Source organism: Poecilia reticulata, linkage group LG5 (assembly GCF_000633615.1).
Source record: "Poecilia reticulata strain Guanapo linkage group LG5, Guppy_female_1.0+MT, whole genome shotgun sequence".
Lineage (NCBI taxonomy): Eukaryota > Metazoa > Chordata > Actinopteri > Cyprinodontiformes > Poeciliidae > Poecilia > Poecilia reticulata.
In genome coordinates this window covers 3159327-3185194 of record NC_024335.1, presented here as the reverse complement: position 1 = coordinate 3185194, position 25868 = coordinate 3159327, and the positions used below count along the sequence as shown (strand labels likewise).

General features: G+C 38.9%; 1 protein-coding gene across 9 annotated transcripts in view; it reads left to right on the top strand.

Annotated features, from left to right (window-relative positions):
• Positions 1-25868, top strand: part of slmapa (sarcolemma associated protein a) — a 57449-nt gene that overhangs the window by 13339 nt on the left and 18242 nt on the right. For 7 of the 9 annotated variants that reach the window (XM_008408376.2, XM_008408374.2, XM_008408381.2 and 4 more), the window contains exons 2-10: positions 4140-4287; positions 6187-6259; positions 14642-14678; positions 20482-20544; positions 21113-21208; positions 21478-21549; positions 22595-22735; positions 23947-24084; positions 25256-25424. In XM_008408376.2, coding sequence (XP_008406598.1) covers positions 4140-4287; positions 6187-6259; positions 14642-14678; positions 20482-20544; positions 21113-21208; positions 21478-21549; positions 22595-22735; positions 23947-24084; positions 25256-25424 — 937 coding nt within the window. Of the gene's footprint in view, positions 1-2439; positions 2510-4139; positions 4288-6186; positions 6260-9661; positions 9949-14641; positions 14679-20481; positions 20545-21112; positions 21209-21477; positions 21550-22594; positions 22736-23946; positions 24085-25255; positions 25425-25868 lie in introns of those variants that run through there. The other 2 variants (XM_017304858.1, XM_017304859.1) reach the window with 2 other exon arrangements.

Genomic DNA, 25868 nt, shown 5'->3' with positions numbered 1-25868 from the left:
TTGATGTAAAGGATGAATCCACACTGGAACTACAAGCACCAGTTCAGAGAGAGTTTTGAAATCGGGGAACATTTTGCCTATCAAAGTAATCGGAAGTCGGCAAGACTCTGAATGAGGATTTTTACGGTCCTGTAAATTCTTGCTTCAGCAGGAAAAGCTGATTTAATACTTGGAAAGTTAAATTTTTACAGTAGCATTTGTGCTTTTTGAGACTGACTATGCAGACAATTGTAATAAAAACACAGAAGACTGCAATTAAAATGTTAAGTCATCACCCAGCTGTACTGCAAAACCTGAGAATTTCATTCAGCTAATTGTTGTGAACTATTACCAGAAACTGTCCTGAAAACCCCTTTAAGCTCCAGGTTTCTACCTTATTGAAATATATTTGACTACTTTTTGTACAAAAGCTGCTTATTTGCTTTGAGTGAGACGAGGTGCTGCAACCAGAACATTGCTGGATTATTTGGTGGTAAATACTTTTCTTTTCTTGAATGTATAGAATTGAATTTCAATTAAAAATAAATCTTCAGTTGAGTTCAGTTGGAACTCTGGAGAATTTTTTTAAATTGGTCAAAATTAAATGCGACCTGGTAAGTAAGCCTATAAAAATGATAAACCTGCCTAAAAAGACGGATGGATGCATCATCTACAACGCTATACTTGGAATAAATCATCCTACGAAACGAAGAAACATATTAGCACGTAGCTAGTCATAACTACTTTTGCACTTTGCTAAAGAATGTGAAATGGGAATTCATTTTTTTTTTGGGTTAAGGGCGCATATTTCCAGGTGACCAACTAGGAAATGTAATTTTGTGGAAAAGGAAGCTCTTTACCACCTCTGTCATTGAAGCCAAAGTTATGCCACAGAAATGTAAACACGACCTCTGTTTTGCATTGGAGATAAAAGTATATCTGAGATGCTACATGTGCTCCTCTTGAGGTGGGATTATTTTTAGACGTTCAAGGTCTCATTGTACCTCTGGTGAAAATTTTCTGTCATATGATGAATCCTTTCTGCTAACGTGTCTGTGTGCTTGCCAAGGAAACCTGTTGTCATGTGTTGGCCTCCTGACTGGTTAAGTGGACGTTGTTTCCTTTGGCTGCTTGCTGATGCTTTCGCTGCTCTGAGAGCTTCAGGAACGAGGAGAGCAGCAGGAATGCTGGTGGAGAAACTGCATTTTGAGAAGGCATGCAATCATGTGCTCACATGTTGATGGTGGATAGGGGGTAAACATTTATTTTTTACTTTTCATGGACCACATGCCCGTTTTCTTTGATTTCCTTTTTCTTTCACTAACCTGGCGTCGGTGTGTTTGAGCTTCAGCTGGTGGTGTTCATTTTATTTAATATCTTTTCTGCATTTATAGAATAATTACTCAATGATCATTTAATGGTGCATGGTGATAAATGACTCGTTGGACTCGTCGAGTCCGCTTTAATCAAACTCTAGTCGGTTTGAATAGAGAGAGTTTGGTTTGTTTGGGGGGTTGTGGATGCTTAATCGAACTCTGATGCAGACCAGAAACTCAAACTCTGTTCGCCTTCAAACCTCGATCTCAGTTCGGATGAATTGAACTGAGGAGAAGGACTCGTCTTTTGTAAAAAAAAAAAAAAGAAACGAGTCATTTTTCCTGCTAACAATAAGCTCACGTTTGTTTTGATTATATTTACCCAGAATGCCCTGCGCTGTAGTCCGCCTCCTGCTTTTGGAGCGGTACCAGAGTTCACGTCAACCGAACCAAGACCGATGTTTGCAGGCAGACCAGAGTTTGCTTTTTTTTTTGGTCCGCATCAGAGTTTGATTACGCATTCACACTTCCCAAACGAACCGGACTTTCTTGGAAAACGAACGTGAATAAAAGCGGACTACACATGGTGTAAATGCACTCGCAGTCATCAAGTTACTGCAACAATTTGCAGCTGTTTCCAGACAGAAAGTGGTGAAGAAAATAGCTTGAAGTACTTCCCTGGCAGTCCAAGTGGAGGCCAGTCCTCCTCCAACATCAGCGATTACTCTCTGAAGCTGTTGTGTTGTTTTTATGATCAATTTAATGAGTCTTTTGCTCATTTTAGAAGAAACAAGCTGACACCAAGAAGCAACCGAACATGTGTGATGGGCGTTAAGTATTCAGGTTTCTTGCTCTCCTTGTAGCCATACTTCATGCTGGGAATTAAAATGTCAATTAGTAATGATGAGGCATCAAAGACTAACAGCACCTACTGGACCGGGACCTAACCGCTGGTGATCTGATCCAAGATGGATGATGTCATGTTTTCTGTGTCCGTGTGAAAGAAATGACTGTAGAAGTGTGTGTGAGAGCTGTATGTGAGGTAGGAGATGCTGTGTGTGTGTGTGTGTGTGTGTGTTGTTGCTGGGTGAAATGCTCTATAGTTAGGTCCCTCCCTTCCTGTCTCCATGTTACCATGGGGACAGGAGGTAGCCGTGTGGGGTATAGCATCACAAGATGCGAGCAGGTTGCTTTCCGTAGCTCTCTGCAGTCGGGTAAACGTCTGTCTCTGCACCGTTCTTCCCTTCGCCGTCTGTTGTTTTGGCTTCTTCTCCGTCGTTCGTCCTCCGCTCTGTTCTGTGTTTTGTCTGTTTCTGTCATCTGAAGGACGGTTCACTTTGTTTTCAGTCAGGATGAAGAGCTGAGAGCTAATGAATGAAACTCGTGGAACGTCAGACAGATTTACTCCTCAGGCATCCAGATCTGATTGCTTCCTCTGTGTGTGTGTGTGTGTGTGTGTGTGTGTGTGTGTGTGTGTGTGTGTGTGTGTGTGTGTGTGTTTCTGTGTCGTAATGTACGTTTTAAATGTTGTTGGTTTTATTTCCTGTTGCGTTCTGATGTGCTCTTGTCTCTTTTTGTATTTTTTGTTGACACCTCTGCCTGTTTTCTGACCCATCTGAGTGACAGGAGTTAGACCTGCTCTTCGGTGTGTGTGACTCCCGTCATGCTGGCTGTTGCCCTCATGATTTACCTCTGAGTGTAAAAGAGGCTTCCAGGCAGGGGCTGTCGCTGCCTCCTCAGTATTTTCGCACCCTCCTGGACGGCGAAACCCCGGAAAAGCTTCCAGATGCAACAGAGAACCATAATTAAATCCAGCATTGATGAGTAGATGAAGTCTGTCAGTTCCAGCTAAATCTGGATTTATTGCCAGCACTGGCAGGTTAAGCTGTAGCAAACTGGAAACTAAAATTATTAAACATTTTACAGGGTTTCCCTCAGAAAACTAGCTGAACCTGGTGGGCGGGTCCACCAGCTAGTTTTGTGTTTAAAAAATTTTAAATTTTGGAAATGAAACATCAACAACAAAGAAATTACAACAGTGGACTAAATAAATTAGTCTTTTACTAGTAATTGGTCAGTTTGATGGATTTTTGCTGTCATGTTGTCTCATTCGATGTGAAGTTCAGGCTACGTTCACAACACAAATGTGATCCAAGTCCAACTTCCGACTGCAGTCTAAACGGCCCAAATCTGATCTTTCACCTCAAAAATCTGATCCGTGCCGCACATATTAAAACGAGCTCAATAGTTTCCATTTGCACGATTTATTGTATCGAGACTCTATAATTGATTTTCTAGGTTGTTTTGTTTATAATTTGGATATTTAAAATGTCTTCCAGTTCCAGTGTTAAATGTTCGTTACAATTTAAAGTTTACTAATCTTTGAGAATGTGTTCTTGCATTATTATACCATTATCATTATATTACTTAAAAATAGCCTCAAAACAACAGTATTACCTTTTATCGCAATACTTTCTAGGACAATTTATCGTCCAGAAAAATTGGTTTGAATGCATTAATACCTGCGGTGTGAATTTATCCTTAGTAACCAAGACGATAAAGCTCAAGTCATGACTCTCCCGTTTTACTTTTCTCCATCTGGGGAAAGGTACCGTAGTTTAGAAACCTGTGGTTCCCTCTGCAATAAGGACAGTTAAGTCTTTATTGTGCATAAACTCAACAGCTGTTTGCAGTTGAAATTATCTGTAAACATTTGCCTGGTTTCCCTTTAGCTCTGCTGACCCAACAGTCCTGAACACCAGGAAGTTTGGTCATGTCTATCGGGGTTTCAACCCTGTTTTACCGCCTCCCTGGTTCTTAACCTGCTGTGTTTGTGTGTTTCAGTTCTACCTTCAGGACACTAAAAGCAGCAACGGGACGTTCATCAACAGCCAGAGACTGAGCCGTGGGTCCGAGGAGAGTCCGCCCTGCGAGGTTCTGTCCGGCGACATCATTCAGTTTGGGGTCGATGTCACCGAGAACACACGCAAAGGTTTGTGCAAACATGCTGTGATTCCCACTGAAAGACAACGCTGGTCCAGTTGGGAAAAACCAGACGCCTCCTGGAAACCTACTGTTACATTTTCCCTCTTCTTTTTTATTTTTATTTTTTGCAAACAGAGTCCAAATATACACCCTGACAAATACTTAGTGGTGGCTTAGGGCTAATTTAACCATGCAACACAGCAGCACACTGACGAGGCTCACAACAAAGCGCACATATTAAGGTCAGATTTTCAGCTCTACATACTGTATTACTAATCCAACCTGCAGGACTGAAATCCAGAAATACACTTACATTTTGGACCCAAAATAAAATAAAAACATAGAAATATTTATTAAATAAAATTTCCAACCGTCGTATATCATCGTCATTATTATTATTATTATTATTATTATTATTTAGGTTTTGTTATGTCCAGCACAAGACGAAGCACAGATGGTGCAAGGATCTGACTAACAGCTCTGCATTGTGGCATTTTAATATGTTAGGATAAATAAGAATTTTTTTCTATTCAAAACAAGGATTTATATATTTTTTAACGTTAGTTATGAGCACATTTAACTTAAAACAAACAATTTATCATAAGAGATGTGATTGATTCAGTTTTATGCGACTGCAAGTATATTAAAAAATGAACGGAGACTTGAGCACTGGAAAATTGATCTAATATAACTTCTGCTGCGAAGAATGTAATGTTATTGCTCAGATTCTGTTGGCGTTTACTGTACATATTTACAAAGTAACGGTTTGAGCAAACTAAGTTTTATCGTGAGGTTTTGCATTACTATTGTGATAATAAATTATCACAACAATTTGTTTCTTTTTTTAGTCAACTGCATATATAAAATATAAAGACTTTACACAGCAGTGCACTGTTTACAGAAGTAATGATGGCTGAATGGAGCCGTTAATGGATCAGAGTTATCCAGCAGTGGGCTTCAACAGCATCGTCACAAGATCACATAAAGACGAAGGAAGTTGATAAAAAGACAACGCCACAAATAGCATCAGTGACGTGAAAGTCGGATAAAATGCAACATGACCTTTCGGATATAAGATATGAATGCCATGTTGTTCCACATATGGAAGTGTTTTTGTGGGGTGAAAAATATTAGAACCGGATCGTTCAGACTGATATAAAAAATTGGACGTGGATTTCATTTTCCTGCTGTGTGAACGTAGCCTAACTGAAGCAATTCTCACCTGAATCAAAAAATTACTGTCATTATAGGGATGGAAACTATGGCTGAAAATGTAGCACAATATATCATATTGATATCGATAATTATTGATTAGTTTTTTGTTTTAAATACTTGAAGCCAAACTGGTGGCACAACCTTTCCTGTTTTATCCAGTTTTCGCTACATGCTGGTGTTTTTTTTAATGTTTTTTATTTTTATGAGGCACAGTGATGAAACCTTAAACTGCTACAGCGCAAATTACTAAACGTGTTGCTAGGTAACTACAAGATACTCGGCTGGTTGTTGCTAGGTAACCAGAAAATGAGCGAGTGAGTTGATGCCACTAATCTTAGTTGGCTGTAAGATGCTGATCAGCCAAAGTTCTTCCTCTGCCTACATCACCCAGAATGCTTTGCGGTTCTGGGTCAGAGTTCAGTGAAATTGAATATTCTATCAGATGTATTATATATTGATATTGATCAAGTGTTTTTTGCGATATACATTGATGATTCATTGTCCAGCCCCACTGCATCGAGTGCCAGCAGGTTTAGCTGAAAAATGAGCCAGTTCAGGTGTATTGGAGCGGAGGGACGTACGCTACAGTTGCAGGACAGCAGCGCTGGAGTTGCAGAATAACGTAAAACAGTCGTCAATGACTCCGTTATGCTCGTTTGTAACGCGGCTGTCTGTGTTTTTCTGTCCCCAGTCACCCATGGCTGCATCGTGTCAACAATCAAACTGTTTCTGCCTGATGGGATGGAGGCCCGCAGACGAAGCGAGTAAGTCACCATTAACCTCCTAAAGGATTTAATGTTAAAAAATATCTAACAACAACATAAGATTTGGATTTAGTGAACCAGCAGCATAAAAAAGGTTTTATTGCTTTATGTTCTGAAGTAGAGGTTGTTCTGTCCTCTGCCAGCACAGAGATGTGATCAGCAAACCATAAAGAAAATCATATCCAGTTAAATTTTGAGCCTGACAATAACTGTATAAAACGGTATGAAATGTGGCTCATGAGTTTTTAGCATGTTTGTGTTGTTGTACAGTAAGATGGGCTGTTCCTGAGCAGCAGCCGACCCAGCATGGTGCTTCCTACTGTACTCACAGCTCCTCCTGTCTGTCTGTGTCTGTGTTTGGCTTCAGTTGATGCCGTGTGTGCACAGGTGATCCAAGGTTACAGAGCGGTGGTGTGCAGTGCCATCTGCTGCTGCAGCGTCAGTAGGAACTGAATGAAAAACGCTTTTATATCGCCGTCCTGTCTGGTCAGGATGGCCCACCGTTAAAAACACAGACCACAGATGATGACCTGGTGGTGTCTGAGTATTTGTGCAACAGCATTGTGTCTGCAAGCAATTGCATTGGTGGATTTTAACAATAGAGTTATGGCTTTGCTGCAGATTTAAAGGTCTCTACTGAAATAACACCTTTTAGTTTCTAAAAATGTTACCTTACCTTGCAGTAATCAGCTAGCCGCCATGCTATCAGGACGTTTTCATTCAGTAACTCAGGATTGTTTATTGTAACGGATCCTGTTTTTGCCTTTGAATGTTAAGTTTTATACTTGAATTTTTTTGGCAATGTTGAAAAGTTTTATTTTGGCTCTTTGCATTATTTAGCCTCTTCAGAGCCTCCATATGTTATCAGTCTGTTAAAGATAGTATTACTGATAGCAGGACAATTTGCACAATGCCTGTTTTGTTTAGTTTTCTTCTTGGAAAAAGTTATTAAAAACWAGTTTTTGTCTAAATTRAGGTGAATTCATGGTTCCTTTTTCCACATAATGTAACCGGTAGTGCTTATGATAAAAAATAAATAAATAATAATTATGTGATCGGTATCGGTGATCAGCCCTCATGGGTGAGCGGTATCGGCAGGAAAAAACCTGATCGGCACATCTCTAGTGATTTTACATGTCATCCATATAATGAGATGCCCGGCTTTCTCTAAAATCCACTGCAGAGCGAGAGCTTTCATTAGCATGATGGGAACCGTAAGAGTCTGAAGATCTCCACTGATTCTTCAACGTTTTAGATGATTTATAGTGCAACACGTTGTCTGGTAGCTTTAACTGTGACCCGTTACAGCAGAGGCAAAGAGTACAAATAAACCTCAACTACAAAACTTTAACTACTAACTACAACACCAAAACGGTGTCTGATGGGATGTTTATCCAACGGAACAAGTGTTAATTTAATGAACCATTAATCAACAATCAATCGTAAGTCGATTACATGTTTCAACCCTAATTACGACTTTATCCTCTTATTGTTTTGGCTTTATTTTACAACTGTTTTGACTTCATTCTCATAATGAAGTCAAAACATTCATTACGGCTATTACGGCTATTCTTTTTGTTTTACAACTTTATTCTCTAATTGCTTTGACTTTATTCTCCTTTTTATGATTTTATTCTGGTGTTATTACGACTTATTTCTGTGTTACTACAGCCCATCATATTAAGACTTTGTTCCCGTATTGATTCAAATTTATTCTCCTATTATTGTGACTTTTTCTCAGATTGTTTTGACTTTTTTCTAGCATTTTTTTTTACTTCATTCTTATATTGCTACAACTTCTTGTAATTTGAAATGCCTGAATTTTCTTAGTGTGGCTCTAACACTCAGACATTCATGACATTATAGAGTCCAGTCGAGTAAATTACATAATTTAAGTCCTTATCCGGAAAAGTAATGCTAAAGTTACTCGGCATTAACTGCGCAGTTATCTGCTGTCATATATTTAAAACATACATTTATCATTTGTTGCTAAAGTAGACTTTACTGTAGGGCTGTTGTAAACGATTATTTTAGTAATCGAGTAATCTATAGATTTTTCTTACGATTAATCGAGTAATCGGATAAAAACAATTATGAAATAAAATATTGGTAAATCTTCCATAACACCAGGGTTACTGTCGGATATGAACATCAGTATTTTTTCCACATTTGAGCTTCCCTACCAGTTACTTTTTTGTAGACCGGGGGAGCAACACGGGATATTTACGGCTCCTCCGTTCAGAAACTCATCTACCAGCCATGTTCCGCCTCCCGTTTGTTCAGACCGGGATGATATAAGTTTATTGTGCGGTTCGTCCGTAAAGCTGCTCTGACCCTGTAAGCATCAACCCTCAGCCGCCCGCCGTGCTCCGTCTCTCCGCTCACCTGTATAAATCCTCCTCAGCTTCTTCCCGCCGTTCAACCAGCAGCTCCGGAGCAGAAAGGCTGCCGAACTCCCGGCATCGCGCCGGTCATTTTAAGGATGTTTATTGGTCCCACAAAAACGATGAAAACCCGGAATTATCACCAATCAGTAAAATCCCCGCAGGCCGAACTTGAAGATTGGACGTTATGCCGCTAACAGGTAGCTTCCGTCAACAACTCAGAGGCGGAAGTCAGAGCTCCGCGCAACGCAAATAATGTTCCGGCTGAAACACGGTGCGCTAAATGATAAAACATAAATTAACGAAGCTTCGAGGCAGGTCAATTTTCCTCGAGGAATTTTAATAATCGAGGTACTCGAATCACTCGAGGAATCGTTTCAGCCCTACTTTACTATGAGACTAAACTTGGACTCCTGACTTGTTGATGGTTTCATTGTGGTTCCCAACATTCATATTTAGACAAAACGGGTCATATGGCATAAAAAGAGATCTGCAGCAGCCAGTACAGTCATTAGAAATGATGGAAAAACTTTACATCGTCAGCAACAACCTCAAAGCCTCAGATCAGCAAGATGATACAAAAACAGGCTGAAATTGTTACCACATCAGACTGAAACGTTGTGACCTCATACATCTTTATATGGTTTTACGTCTAATACAAAACATTTGCTGTGAAGGTGGAAGCCCATCAGAAAACTAATCAAACAGAAATCTCCCTTTGTGACTCCATATGAAGCTTTTCATCTTGTCAAAAGAATATCCCGAAGATGCTTTGTTTTAAGATGTTCACCAGTTTTTAACAAAATAAGGCCTCCACTAAGTTTTTCCCTCGGAATAAAGAACCTCCAGCCTTCTCCATTCAGCTGTTGTTTTGTTCCTGATTCTCTCTCCTTCTGTTATCGCCGTCCATATTTCCTCTAAACACGCCCACATACCTGAGGTCATGTGACCAACGCGGATGTTTCGTTTTCAGGTGACTTGTTCTCTGTGAGGCGAGCAGAGCTCACACAGCGAAGGACTGTAAGGAAAACTGAAAGATCTTTGCCGGAGTTGGTGCTGCACAGACGGGGAGGAGTTTGTGCAACTAGTTTGAGTTAAAGGAGGAAGACCTTGGTCATCAGCGGGAGGAGCAGACTATAAATAGAAAGACAGGTTGTGTCATTGAGCGTCTTTGCGGCTCGGCTGTTGAAAAGTAGAGACGAATTATCTGCCCAGGACGAGAATGAAGCGTGTTGGAGAATGAAGCGAAACGAGTTTATTCCCCGACTGCTTTAAGGCTAGAGGGTGAACTTCGCCCTGTGAAAGGTAAAACAGCTGACGCACACACACACACACACACACACACACCCCGACACAGGAGCAAAAGTTGACAGGTAACCTTGGATTACTTCAGAGTTGAACAGGTTGGTGCTCTGTGATTTGTTTGTGTATAAATCATTTCACATGTAAGAAGGCTGTTGGCAGACGCCGTTTGTTTGCTCGGTTTGGGTTTTATTAACGCTGGCGGACTGGAGCTGAATGTGCAGCAGGACTAACAGGATCCTGCAGTTTCTGCTGCAGATGTGTGTTTTTTTTAAAGACTGGCTTATTCAGCAGGTTTGTTTCAGGCCTTCAGCAGACGGGAAGCGTTTTTAAGGAGGTTATTCAATCAAAGATCACTGTCATTTAGACAAAGATTAAGCTGCAGTTAATTCACTGCTGGGGTTCTTATATGTGGTGGATCCACAAGTTCTTCCTGTTTGGAGAAAAAAAAAGTTTATCCTCAGGTTTTTAGGTTTGGTTTTTAGTATCCGATGCTGATTATATGAAATTCAGATCCACTGACAGACGGTATTAATCAACCAGTGAAATAGTAGTCAGCTAATTCAGTAATTGATTGATCGCTAACTGGAGTATACAGAGTCAAAAAAGGCCATTTGTGTCAGAACAACAGACTCGGATCAGCAGTTAAATCTGTACAAAAACATCTATACATTTTGAATTTTAGCTCAAAAATCTTCTTTGTCTGTAAATCTGTTTTACCCAGAATTCAAGTTTCAAGTGGCTATTTTAGCTTCACCTGATTCAAATACTGTAAAAAAACGAAACAAAACCCTCCTATTTGCTATACAATCATTAATCAGTTAATCAAATAGATAATCACCCGATTGACCCTGACAAGTCCAGCAGAAAGGACTTGAATTTTCATGTTGGAAGTATTTTTTAGCTTCAGATTCATCCTTTGCTACAAATGATCAACTATTCACTACAGGAATGTTATGTTGTTGCACATTAGAAGAAAAAAACAATTACAGGAAAAAGGAACTGAATTGTGTATTTGCGTCTTTTTAGGTATTCCTAATATTGTATTAAATAAGCCCTAAGTGGCTAAATGAAAGAATCTGCAGAATGGGCCAATATTTCCTACCCTATTATCTACTATTGAAATAATCATTAGTTTGTTTTCTTTTTACCCCGAGATGATAGTTTGGCCAGTTTCTTCAGGTTGCACTAGTAGACTGAAGCCGTTTCTTGTGGCTCACATGGATCACCTTTACAATCCATTACAAAATCCTTTACAAAACTCCTCATTATCCTCGATGAACATGAGCTGCTGTCTGAGATTTCTGATTGACAGATTCATCCAGTGACCAGTGGAAACAAGTCACATTTCACCGTTTCTGCTATTTACGCATTTTATTCTGTTTTTACTTTTCTGTCACACTTAAAGGGACAGATTATGTTTTTCTGACGCATATTTACTTGATTATGCTATAAAATGTGACTATATTAGCTGAATGGTTGCAAAGGAGATTAAAGGATTTCTCAAACATGCATGAAAGAATCAAAGCCACAATCCAGGTATGTTTTTGATGAGGGAGTAAGGTGGTAATGTGATGTAAAATTCAAAGTAATTTTTTTTCCCATTAAAAAAATTTTAATTCCAACAAAGAGTAAATAAAATATCTGGATAATTTACTTTTCAACAGGCAGGCCTGTTACATGGAGCCTGTCTGACAACATGAAGTAGGCTGGATGATTCTCATCCTTCTGGAAATATTATCTGGAATAATGAGACAAAAGTGTAACTTTCAGGAGAGCATCAAAACAACAGCATCAGTAGTTCCTCCACTCTCAATAATTTGTTCATTGGAAACAGGAACACTGAGTACTATGTGTGGGGAAAAAGGTGAATTACATGCTGTACCATCAGTCTGTTCCTTCTTTAAAAGCCTCTGGAAAAGCAGTTTTGCTCTGAAATATGATCGTTAAACCTTCTTCTTAAAATCATTTTGGAAATATGCGAGCGGCCCAGATGGAAACACCCAGCAGTGTTTTCCGTCCTGGGTGTCTGCTGGACTGCATGCAAAACACTTGAGCTGGATCCGATGTGGATGACTGGTTCCTGTGGGCCGGCTGCAGGCTTTCTGTTTGTGTGGGCCGACGCTCCGCTGAGCTGCGCTGACGGCCTGTTGTGTGTTGGATCCTGGCTTTCTTAGTAAATGTGTTGTTTGGGATCATCGCCGGTCTGATCTCTGCAGTCGGTGTTTGATAACGTTATGATTCGGGCTGAACACCTGCAGTGAAGCTTTATTTATCCTCCAGAAGCATCTGGAACATGACATCACTGTTACTATATAACTAAGGTTGAAGCGATTATTGAAATGATTGTCCACTACTTAAGTAATCGATTAGTCATTAAGTCGAGCATACAGGCTCTAAAAAAGTCAATTTGCTGAAAGAACAACATGTTCAGAAGAGTAATTAAGCCAAGACTGTACAATATTTTGCATTTAAGATAAAAAATGTTCCTTGTCTGTTAATATTTTTTAACCAGAACTCATCAAGTGGCAGTTTTGGTTTCACTGGGATTAAATTCTGCAAAAATACAAAACAAAATATCTCCTATTAATCACCTTTTGCTATTCAATTATTGATTAATCAAATAATCACCAGATAATCTCTATACTGTATTAAGTCAAACAGGGCTGAGTGTTTCACATGTTGACGTTGGAAGTAGTTTTTAGCTGCTCCTTTGCTTCAAATGACCAAACGTTTGCTAAAGGAATTTGGTTATTGCGTTTTGGGCAATAAAATGTTTTTCTTATTTAATAATCTATTTGAATTGTACGTTCATCTTTTAATGCATTTTTATCATTGTTAAAAAACGTTTATGTGGAATTACTGCAGAATGTGGCTGTTTATCAGATTAATCGATTGTCATAATAATCTGCTACTAAAACATTAGTAGAACATTAACATTTTAAATGTTAAAATGGTTTTAATTGTCTTTGGCCTAATTTGTCGCGACGGGCCTACTTTCCGCTCAGATTTCCATTTTGACAGCAGGTCTGCGTTCAGACGCGTCTTCATGACGTTTCTCCTGCAGAATGCAACTTAAACTGGGCAGAGGGCTTCAGCAGCTGATTAGTCTAGGAAATTAAGCAATATAGCTTAAAAAACAAACTATAAGATCGCAGTTTAGCTTTTTTTAAAATATATTTTCAGGTGAATTCATTCTGGATATGTAGGAGAATGTTTGCATTTTTATCATAATCACTCGGTAGCTTTGAGATAAAACTCAACTTGCTTTAGTTTAAGTGATTCTCCTTTCCTACACATGTTAAGTAAAGTTAGTTAAATATTTGGTTCTTGCTGCTGTTCACACCCCTCCTGATTTATGTTAGTTACATATTACCAGAGTTACTGTATTTTGTCCAGAGTTCAGCCTTCATTCCTGAACTCAGACTCTTTTATAATCCTCAGCTCTTTAAACAACAAAACCTGAGCGTCCCTCCATTCCCTCTTTCATGGACGATAAATTGTCCCAGATGTTGTTGTGATAAATTATAATATTTTTGTTTTGAGACCATTTTCAAGTAGTATAATGTTAATGACATAAAAATGCAAGAACACATTCTGAAAGATCAGTAAACTTTAAATTCTACTGAATATTTAACACTGGAACTGGAAGACAATTTAGATATCAGTATAAATAAAACAGCAGAAACAACAAATAAAATTTAACTATGAAGTCTCTGTGAAATAAATTGTCCTTAACAAAACGCCCAGCAGAGACCGAAACACCAGACTAAAGAGTTTTATCAACCAGTTTTTGGTAGAAAGAGGGAAAAGAGAAGAACAAATGATACAAATGGAAACTCTTGAGCTCTTCTCAGTTGATCATTCGGGTGATTTATTGTGACAGGCCTAGTCATTGGGTGATTGGTCCATCACAGAACCATTCAAAGGGACACAAACACATTTCTGTTCAACCATGACGACAAAATCCAACATGGCTGCTGCACGAGAAACTAAAGATCCGTTTATTCTGACTGCTTCTAGCTCATTAAGTTGGTCAGGAAATGTATATCTTTTGTGTTAAAAGTTTAATTGTGTAGCTCCATAAACGGTAAGGTTGATTTCCACCGTCATCATCCTGAATTTCTGGTTTGAACGCAGATCATTGTGTGGTGAATCTCCAGAAATCATTTCTTTAGGTCTTTCTGTTTCGTTGGCGTTCTTGTAAATGCTGTAAATCAACGCTGGACTTTGCCTTCACTAAACTTTGTCAGACTAACGTCAGTCATCATTGATTTTGTGCGGATGTGTGTTGAAACTCCCGACCCGACCCGAGGCGTTTCTGTGTGAATGAAGCGGCGCATTCATCTCTGAGCTTCACGGCGTTTTAAGGGGAGCCTTCAGCTCAATGATGGTGTTTCAGTGATTCTGCATGGTCCAGAGCGTGAAGCGGCCCGTCAGCCCGAGGCCCGTTCGGCTCCTCTGTGTGCTCTATCCAAACATTTATCCAGACTCTGACCAATCCGTTACTCCAAAGCAAATCGGACATGATGCCTTCATTAGAGAAGGCGCTGTGATTTAACCACTTTACTACTGTTGTACTTTAGTTAAAAAAGGACCTTCAGAAAGTTTTTGTTCCCTTGTCGCTGTGGTTACTCCATGTGTCTTTACTTCCTGCTGTTTCCATGGTGTTAAACCTTTTTCTCTTCCTTTTCAGTGTCATCCAGACTCCATTACCACTACCTATAGACAAGGTAAGACCAGAAATCGCTGTTGTCCTGTCCCACGTGTTGTTTTATATTTAAACGTGAAGAAAGGGACCAGGACAAAGAAGCTAAATGTTTTTAGCATTAAACTTGTTCATCAATGGTGCTTGCTCTGATGTTTTGTGGATTAGGCACCTGATAGAGGAATGCAGGTCCTTTTCTTCACATTTTTCTCAGTATATGGTTGAATTTTCTGTCTGTTCACAAATACAATCTATTGTATTCAAATAAATATTTGGTTTGAACTGAGATTGATGCATCTGCAGGAAATAAAATTCCCTGTTACGTCAGCGGCCTGTTTGTAGTAAAACCAGTAGTTTAATGTTTTTCATCAGATTTATAATTTACATTATGTCTTTTGCCAGCGAGTCGTGGTCAATCAACAGCTAAACATCCACACCTAAAGGCTGATGGGGAAAAACACAAGGCTGCAGACAAACTCGGTCACTATTTTAAATAAAAATAAAGTACAAGACGGAAGAGTTTCTGGAGTTGTATTTGTGCAGACATCAGATGTAAAGTAGTGATTTGCATCTCTGTGCAAACATAATGAGTTAATTTTATTAATTTTAGATATTTTGCATCTTAGACAAAAAGCAGTAACTTGTGCCGTGTTCACATAGCAGGACATTGTGACCCACATTTTACTTTTTCACGACAATTCTGATCTTTTTATTCAAGAAAAAATGTAATTTGTGTCACTTCTATATGTGGAACTAAATCGGACGCATTTCTGGTCATTTTCTAAGCGTCTGCAGTTAAAACAGTCCTGTCGCTTTACATCCAGCTTTATAATGCGTCATAATTCTGCACCAGAAGGAGCCAGGCTCTGTAAATCTGGATGTAAGCTATGGCTAAAATAAGCACATTTACCTTTTTATTAGTTTACCTCATCTTGTCATGAGCTTATGACAATAATGTCTGAATAATTTCTGTGATGTCTGTGTTTTTCTTTTGTGCATGTAAACTGTTCACACAGGAGTCTTAATTGCCGTCGCATTTAATTATTAGCATGAACAACCATGCAAAAAATAAAAAAATCTAATTTCAGCAAAAATATTGGGACATAGCCATACTGCATCCAGTTATTTCAACATTTAGTTCCTTCATGTAGATTATATCAAAATAATCTCAAAAATATTTTTTTCTTTCATTTAAATTTGATTTAAGAGCAAAAGGAAAGCCTTGAAAAAAAAAAACTTATTTCTACTAAAATGAAACATCTGCCATTGAGTTATTAATGTATATGCAAAAATAATTTATAAAGTGGAACAACTTGCATTTACTGAATTAAACACCAACTCGGGTTTTAGAAAAAAAAGAGCAGAATGAAGAGTCAGCCGCTGGTGGTAAATATTTAACAAATTATATTTGGTTTTAAACCAAAATATATATCTTGTTCTCTTTTTCCAGAGAGAATGCTGAATGACTCAAAGTTGGGACTAAATGTTTTTAATTCGACCATGAAGCTTTTATTCTCTGTACTTCTGTTCTGAAATTACACTTCTTCAATTCCTCTCCACTTTAGTTTCGTCACGAGTCTCTATTAAATAAAAATGAAGCAGCTAAACGGGCACCACTGTCGGTCCACTGCATTCTTTAGTTTCTGCTAATAAAACAAGCTTTTCAAGCTGATTCTCCCAGCTCAGACAGACGACAAACTGCTCGTCTGCAAAACTCGACCAGCTTCCTATCAGCAGGATAATGCAGCCTTTCATAGGTTTGTTTTGTCGTCAGTGGCTGAACAGAAACAGTTAGCATCCTACAACAGTTACATAAAGCACCAATTTACAACACAAGGCAGTTTCCGAGACAAATCTAAGCCAATTTCACTCCAGGATTTTATGGATTTTCATTAGGAAATCAACTCTATGGCCCAAAGACGATGTGCAGACCTTGTTGTGTTTGGTAGCAGAAAAGAAAATGCATAAAAATAGCTCAACGCTTCTTTTTGTGATGACCCCACTCGCATTGAGGTTGGTAACACTTTGAAATGGAAAACGACCCAAACCTTTGGAGACAAGTTGAGTTTAGACAAGAAGTTACTAACAGCAACTTCTCGTATATATGCAGGTATATATAAAGATTTATGCATTCATTCATTCGCACCATAATTACATATATATATAAGGGCAGAATGATATAGCTGAAAACGTATCACAATATAAGCATTTATCAGTCAATATCAATAATTATTTATTAGTTTTTGTTTCAAATATCTGAATTACAGCCACACTGGGGGCGTGACTTTTCCTCTTTTAGCCGCAGTTTCACTCCACGCTGTTATTTTTTTAATTTCAAGCAGTTATGAGGCACAGTGGTGAAACATTAAACTGCTGCTGCGCCAGTTACTCAGCAGGTTGTTGCTAGGTAACCAAAGAGTGAGCGAGTTGCTAGGTAACCAAAGAGTGAGCGAGTTGCTAGGTAACCAAAGAGTGAGCAAGTTGCTAGGCAACCAAAGAGTGAGTGAGTTAGTTGATTCCACCAACCTTTCCTTGCTGGCAGTGAGAGGTTGACCAGCTGAAATCTTTCTCTTTCCTACATCTCCCAGAATGCTTTGCGGTTCAGTGACTATTCTACCTATGGAATATTCCATCAGATAGTATTTTCTATTGATATGTCTATCGCAATATATGTTTATCGATTTATTGTCCAGCCCTAATAAGTAGAGTTAAAATAACAGAGAAAGTGGAAATTAGAGAATAATAAAACAGATTTAATACGTTAGGAGTTTGGGTTTAACCTCCTTTCTTCCCATAATCTGAATCTGGCGGACCCTAAAATCCTGCATCACTCAGTGAAACGAGGCATTTCTTCTGATTTATAGTGGAATCAGCAGTCTGGCAGCTGGCCGTCGCTTCAAAGTACACCACTGTAATAAATCGGCAGGTTACTGCCGTGTGAAACGTGTGTGGCTTTCTGTTGCACACAGCTAAGCCTCCGCAGTATTCAGGGTTCTTCTGTACGAAGGTTTTCTGAGCCGTTTTCTGTTGCGTCACATTAAATGCATGACGTTGTGTGGACGGATAACGGTTCATTGTGTGTTAGAACAACGTGCGGCGTTGGCTGCTGCGTGTTCAGCAGCTGGGCCTCAGTGGAGCGCGGCTCAGGAATGCAGGCCGATGTGAGAGGAGCTGTGATTAGATTTGAACCTCTTTTCTGATATAATTAACTGTCCTGAGGCTGGATCTTTGCTTCCAGGGCACAAAAAAGAGAAAGTCAGTCGCAGGCACTCTCTCTCTCTCTTTTTTTGTTTTTTTCATCAATAAACTGGTTGATAAGTCTTCACTCTGGTGCTTTGGTCTCAACTAGCCCCTTTTAAAGGAAAGTTTTGTTTGCAGAAGCTTCATAAATTCATTTATTAGTTTAGTTTATTTATTTTGGATGTTTAAAATGTCTCCCAGTTGCAGTGTTAAATGTTCATTAGAATTTAAAGTTATTTTTGAGATTGTGCTCTTGCATTATTATGCCACTAACATTGTAAAACTCAAAAATGGTCTCAAGACAACAATATTATCGTTTATCGCAATAGATTCTGGGAGAACTTATCCATTAAATGACAGGCCTAGAAGTCCATGATTGTTTCTCAGCTGAATTAAGTTAATAAAATCCTAATGGGTCCAAAAACAACTTTTTCAATAGAGCTGCATTCATATTAAGATTTAATCTTTGTGCCTTAAATAATCACTTTCATGAGCAGCAGATTATAAAATCTCATATCTGAATGATTTTTCATTTGGACGACAAAAATGGTATTTTTTTTTCTTTGGCTATAGTGTTCTATAATTATGTTGCTTTTTTGATCTCGTGAAATGTAATTCTGTAATAAATGGGAAGCTAGGTGTCATTTACATATTTTAAGTAAATATTTAAAGCAATTCAGGTGGATCCTAATAAATGTCTGACTTTACAGAGGAAACCGACCCTATAATCATAACAAGTTTAGTTTTTCTGGGGTAAATTCACCCAAAACTCTGGTCGACTGCAGAACTTCTTTACATTTAAATATTATTTTAGAGACGCTCGCGCTGCTCAGAGTAAATCATTTATAAAGCAGGGCAGACAGACGCCACAGGTTGAACATCGGATCATTTATCATGTTTGTTCAAAGGAGTTTTTTATTGCTTAAGTGAGGAATAACTGCACATAAAATGCTTCGCTTCATTTTTTTTTTTTTTTGTCTACAACAGTAAAATCACTCCATTGTTTTTCCAGTTTGTCTCCCTCTCAGCTCACCGCTGCTGAACGCTGCCAAACAGCCCCTATATTAACATAACCAGTAGAGGTGTGCCGATCGATCGGTCACCGATCACAATCGGGCCGATTTCCGTGAAAAAGTGTATGATCGGTGATCGCCGGTCACGGTCTCTTGTTGCCGATCACACAAACCGATCACCTGCATCTCATTTCTCAGCCTGCCTGTGCAGCTGGTCTCCTCTTTCCTTCACTCTGTGCAAACGCGCAGCAGCAAACCCTAAGCGATGTGGAACTATAACGCACTGAGTGAATGGGGAAGTTTGCGTGTTGTGGCGGAAAATTGAAGCACCTGGGGTGAAGCAGGTCAAAATGCATCAACACAACGAAGCTAATACGACATAAAAACAATGCCATACTTGAGGAGTTTGGCTACATCGAGGCTCACTGCAGTAAAAAAGACATATGGAGGATCAGACAGCAGGTAAAGCAGCGCACAGCTACAAACACTCACCCGGATTAGCATGACGGTCAGAAAGCTAAACAAATAACCCGCAAAATTATTTAAGTCTTKGAGCTGCGATGTAAGACGCTGGTTCTGCTCTCGCTGTTGAACCGCTGCTACGCTACAGGTAGTAATATTTCGCAGATGGAGCGCTGCTTCTGCTCCACTTGGTAGTGACTCTCACACCGAACCTCTGCTTAAAGCTGCAGCATCTAACCTAAAAAATACATTTTACATACGTATTAAAACTTTCGCTGTCCTAACATGAGACAGATAATCTCTGAAAGAATAATCGATCTCCTCCCTGCTCTGCATAATTACTCCGCTCAGTCAGAAACAGCTAATCAGAACTAGCAGTAATCAGCTAGCCGCCATGCTAACAGGAAGGTTTCATTCAGTAACTCTGGATTGTTTATTGTAATGGATCCTGTATTTGCCTTTGAATGTTAAGTTTTATACTTGAATTTTTTTGGCAATGTTGAGAGGTTTTATTTTAACTTTTTGCATTATTTAGCCTCTTTAGAGCCTCCATATGTTTCAGTCTGTTAAAGATAATATCACTGATAGCAGGACAATTTGCACAATGCCTGTTTTGTTTAGTTTTCTTCTTGGAAAAAGTTATTAAAAACAAGTTTTTGTCTAAATTAAGGTGAATTCATGGTTCCTTTTTCCACATAATATAACCAGTAGTGCTTATGATTAAAAAAAATAATAATGTGATCGGTATCGGTGATCGGTATCGGCGATCGTCCCTCAGGGCGTGATCGGCAGAAAAAAACCTGATCGGTACATCACTAATAACCAGTTGTTTTTAATACAATGGGATGGCATTTACACGTTCCACTGAAAACATTTTTTCATTTGCGGTCTTGTTCCTCATACCGGTTCTGATGTTGAACCAACTCTGAGCTGGTTCCAGTGTAAAAATGGAATCATTTGGTTAAAAAGTGTCTTTCGGTGTGTTTACTTGCATCCTTGCATTGTGCTCATATGTTCTAGAACACAATGTTATATAATTATCCTCAGTTTTCCCTCTGGTCCGTCAAACAGATGAAGTATTGAGCTCTCCTGCTCTGTCTGTGGTTTATCTAGGTGGCAGCCAACACTCCCAGTATGTACTCTCAGGAACTGTTCCAGCTCTCCCAGTATCTACAGGTAAAACACTGACACCTTCTGGCTGTTCTGTGGCAGTACACCCAATGTTCTCCATTTAAATTAGGGTTTTTATAACCGTTTAGTTTGGCTTTAAAAGTATTAAATTACATGATGCCACTTTTATTGTTTCTGATTATTTTTCTTACATTTATTTCCTTTACTTTTATCTGTTGTTGAAGGCGTTCTGTGCTATTATATTGCCTTTTAGGAACATTGTGACTTTATTTTTGAAATGTTTAATAGCATTCTTATTTCAAGTTTTAACTGTAGTTTAAAGTTATAATAATAGTCTGGTCATGGCAGACAATGAAATATTACATCTGTGAAAATGGAGACAATACAATAACGATAAACAAAACATGTTTGTGTATATTTGGCATAATTTTAAAATAATATGCAACTTTTCGGTCATTGTAACTGTCTTATCACACTTTCAAATCTTAAAGACTATCTGAAAACGAAACTCAAAAGATGTCTTGATGTTTTCTGGAGTCATGCGTTGCATCGTAGCTCATCTAAAATCGTCGTTTGGAGGAGCAGCTGACTTGGAAAATGTCTGTTTCTGCAGGAGGCCTTACACAGAGAGCAGATGTTGGAGCAGAAGCTGGCCACTCTGCAGCGGCTCCTGTCCACCACCCAGGAGGCCTCAGAGAGCAGCTGGCAGGTCGGAGCCACTTCCACTGCATCTCTGAGTTTATTTATTTATTTGCAATGGAAGCACGTGGGTTAAGAGTTACAGTAGAACGAGCAATCTTATCTATCCTGTAAAAACTGCTTTTTTTAATTTTATGGTTGGATAACTTTGAATGAAAGCACACAGATAACATCAGGATTAGTTTGTCAGACATGTTTCGCAGTAAGTTTAAGACACAGAGGAAGTTGAAAAGTTTTCCTCTCATTTAAAGCACTTTCTGTGAAATCTGTCTCCATCAGGCTCTGATAGATGAGGACCGGCTGCTGTCCAGGCTGGAAGTGATGGGCAGTCAGCTACAGGCCTACTCCAAGGTAAGAGCAGCAACAATGACTGCCTAGGCCAAAAATAATGCATCCTGGTGATGAGTCTTTCGTTATAATCAGTTCATGGCTTTTTACTTTTAGACAGATTCACTGATTATATTTAGAAATCCAAGATCTTTTTTTATGCTGTGACAAAACTACAAGGCCCATAATGCACAGCAGCAAGCAGCTGTTTAGTTTGCTTAGAGGATTAAAGTCTAAAGGTTCTTCCAATGGATTGTTTGGACTATAATAATTGTTGACTATTATATTCCAAATGTAAATTTGAATTTTTCATACTAATACAATATTTAGACAGATGATGTTACTCCAAACACTAAAGGTCAGTTCAAAAGAGAGGAAAGGAGAAATAAGCAAATGCCAGTCCTGATACTGTGGTCGCAGGTTTTTACTAACATTATTGCCTTTGCATAATTTTTTTAAATATTGTTCAGCCTCAAAGTGGTGATGATCAGTCATGACATGGACTGTGTGCTCTGTGAAAGGAGCTGAATAAGAATTAAATCACCTGCCAGAGTCAAATAACAGAAGTGGACAAAGTCAGAATTGTAACTCGGTAATAATAAATCACGTCTTCAGATGTTACATTTCCTTCATGATTTAAAAAGATTTAGTAGAACCATAAACTTACATGTTTCTACCACATTACAGTTTGACAATAAGTCCCGTTTCTCCCACTATTTACAGTATGAACAACATACATAGTTAATTAAAAAAAAAAAAATAGGAAGCAAAGCAATTTAACTAGTAATGTTTGTGTTGTGGACCTCTGGAAGAATAGTTTCTGCTACAGCAGAGTCTAGTGGCGATCCATAAATAAACTGAATTATTAATTAATATTAATTATTAATCTGCATTATAATTATTGTCTATGACTCTTTCACTCAGTAGCTCCTATATAATATTACTTTAGATAATAAAAATGTCTGAAATAGAAGATAAAGCTTTAAAATTAACTTCACTCTAACAAACCAGGAAAGCTCTTCATTAAACTGATTTCTTGATTCTTCTGATCTTTTTAAAACTTTGTCAGTCGCAGACAGAGGAAGGGATCCGTAAGGAGCTCCTGGCTCTTCAGGAGGACAAACACAACTACGAGACCACAGCGAAGGAGTCGCTGAGGAGAGTCCTGCAGGAGAAGATCGAGGTGGTCAGGAAGCTCTCTGAGGTCGAGGTGGGTCACCAGGAGGTCGATTGTTGTTTCTTTAGGTCTGTAGCCGCTTGTTTCCTCTGGATAAATCAAGTGTTTATCTATCTATGTTGTTTATGCTGCAGTGCATTCTGGGTGGATGATGCATGCTAGGTGCTACTGAAGCTTGTTGAAATGGAAGGTCACACAGAAATTATGAAGGAAGATCAAGATGACTGTATTACATAAACTTATTTTTCCCTCAGTCCTAGGAGGGACCAAGGGGACCCCGAATGAGGGGTTGAGTTGTTTTTATTTTTCATGGCTTCAGGAGCTGAAGAGACTCATTCCTCCTTTGTCTGACCTTAACGTTTATATTCCACAGCGCTGAGCTAGGTTTGTGGGAGGGTTACCTGCTGCTAATGGCGGTAGCTCCTGCTAATGGCGGTAGCTCCTGCTAAAGTCATTAGCTCCTGCTGAAGGCGTTAGCTCCTGCTAATGGCTTTAGCTCCTGCTAAAGTCATTAGCTCCTGCTAATGGTGTTAGCTCCTGCTAATGGTGGTAGCTCCTGCTAATGGCGGTAGCTCCTGCTAAAGGCATTAGCTCCTGCTAATGACTTTAGCAGGAGCTAAAGGAGTGTTGACTTAGCTAAAGGAGTGTTGACTCCTGCTAATGCAGTAAATCGTTTATAACAAGCCATCTTGTATGTTTGTTTCAACAGATACTTTGTGTTCAGCGGCACATGAAAACTTTGAGTTAGTTTCTCAGTCCAGAGGTTTTGTGGGCTGCCCTCTATAACCTTGATTACTTTAGTTTATAGACTTGACTATAAACTACCCTGACGTATAAACATCGCCCTGACAAAAATGGCGGCCTCTATAAGTGAAAAATCTAATCAAGATGAACAACTTTTAAAATTTAAGTTTTATGTATCACAAATAACATCTAGGTTAACAGAAGTTGTTGACCTAAATTACAACATGTAATTAAAACAATTACATGTTGAACTGAATTATATTTAGGTCAACATGTTCAACTAGTTGGACATGTTGGATCCCTATAAATTAGGTGAACGGTTTTATGCAAAAACCTTTAAAATTGTGTTAATCAAGATACTCGGATGGAGAAAGTTGCTGTTTTTGTGACACACTGAGACATAAATTATGTAGAAGTTGAATCACCGCTGTGTCCGCTGAGCCGCGGCTGCTGCTCAGCTCGTTTTGAAAGCGAGTGTTGTTGTGTGTTTGGCGCCGCAGCGGTCGCTGAGCAACACGGAGGACGAGTGCACCCACCTGAAGGAGATGTCTGAGAGGGGCCAGGAGGAGCTGCAGGAGCTGGCCAACAAGTACAACGCTGCCGTCAACGAGATCAAGGAGCTCACCGACAAGATCAAGGTGACGCGCTCAGAAACTCTGAAGCAAACCACCGCCTTCCCCACGAATGGCCGACGCCGCTTCAATTACATCTGATTTCCGTTGTCAACTCTTTTTTTCTTGCTTTTCTGTCTAAAGATAAAATTAGAAGAAATTTTCAAAAAGTGACTTTTATTCAATCATACCAGCTTTGAGTTGTACAACGGAGTATTAGGGAGAATTTTTCATTAATTATGACAATTATAGTGATATTAGTAGAATAAAGACACAATTTTACTAGAAAAACATTTTGAAATTAGGAGAAAAAAAGTCGTTTTAATGAGGAAAAATGTTCTGGAGTCATCAGGATCTGCAGCTCAGTCTGATGATCTTTCTTTGGTATAAATTCATTTATTGCTGAATCAAATTCCTGCTACTGATAATAATGTGTTGAATATGAAGTATTATCTGTGAAGCTTATACCAAAGATTCACTTCATAAGATGGTCAACTTTCCTCATTAATGTTTTTATTTTTGGTGTTGGACTTCTTATAAAATTATTACTTTATTCTCTTAATGTTGTAACTTTATTCTCACGTAATTTTGACTCTTGTGTCATACGATTTTATTTTAGAAATGTTATAACTATAACTAGGATTATTTTAGTAATTGAGTAATTTCCTAATTATTTTGAAGTAATTGAATAAATAATTTGATAGAATGAAGTGTGGGTAACTTCTGCAATAACTGCAGTATTCATATCGGATATCAACATCGACCCAAATTTTTACAGATAAATTCTCTTGAGGAATTTTTGTAATTTCTCGAATCATTCAAGGAATATTTACAATCCTAATTATTACTTTATTCTCTTTGCTGAAAATAAAAAATCTTAGCCTGGTCTTTTACAAAGTTGAACTGAATTCAAAGTGTAAATGAGCAGAAGCTGTAAAACAAGATGGCCGCCATGGGAGTGCTGACCTCCCAGAACTATGGAAACAAGAGTGCATTCATGAAAAAAATGCTGGGTGGATGTCTTTTTTTTCCCAAAAGTTAGATATCCCAAAACTAAAAATTTGACTAATCTATGAAATCCCTACATTTTTTAAAATGTATTCAAACACCGCGCTCCTTCTCTGCTATCCTGGCTGGTTCCACATTCGTCCTGCTCACTTCCTGTCCCTTCACAGTCGGCCTTCTTGCGTCCTTGCAGGCGGCGGAGGGCAGGCAGGAGGAGCTGACGCTGCAGGGAGCGACGGAGAAGCGGGAGCTGGAGATGCGGATCGAAGAGATGGAGGAGAAGGAGCAAGTTCTCCAGGCCCGCATCGAGGCTCTGCAGGCCGACAACGACTTCACCAACGAGAGGCTGACCGCCCTGCAGGGTACACACACACACACACACACACACACACACACACACACACACAGACAGAGAGCTATTGTTATTAGTTCATCACACCAACGTTCAGCGCCTGCTAAAGTATTCACACCTCTCGAAGGTCTTCATTGTTTCCTCAAACTTTACTGAATATCACCTGATTTTTATCCAAGTAGTGGAAGGAAAATCCTGCAGGAGTTTCAAGTTTTTTTGCTAATAAAAATTGTAAACGTTTATAAGGATGTGTCTGATCTAATGTGAGGGTAACTTAGGACAGAATCTGGTCAGACGATGGATAAAGCAGAAAACGGGAAATTACTGTGAACTAAACCTAAATCCAACTGAATCTGTTCAGACTTCAGTGATTTTGCAAAAATGATTAAGAACTTCACTCTCTTCAAACATAAACAAATCTGTAATATATGACAAAATTCACTTAAAGCAGGAA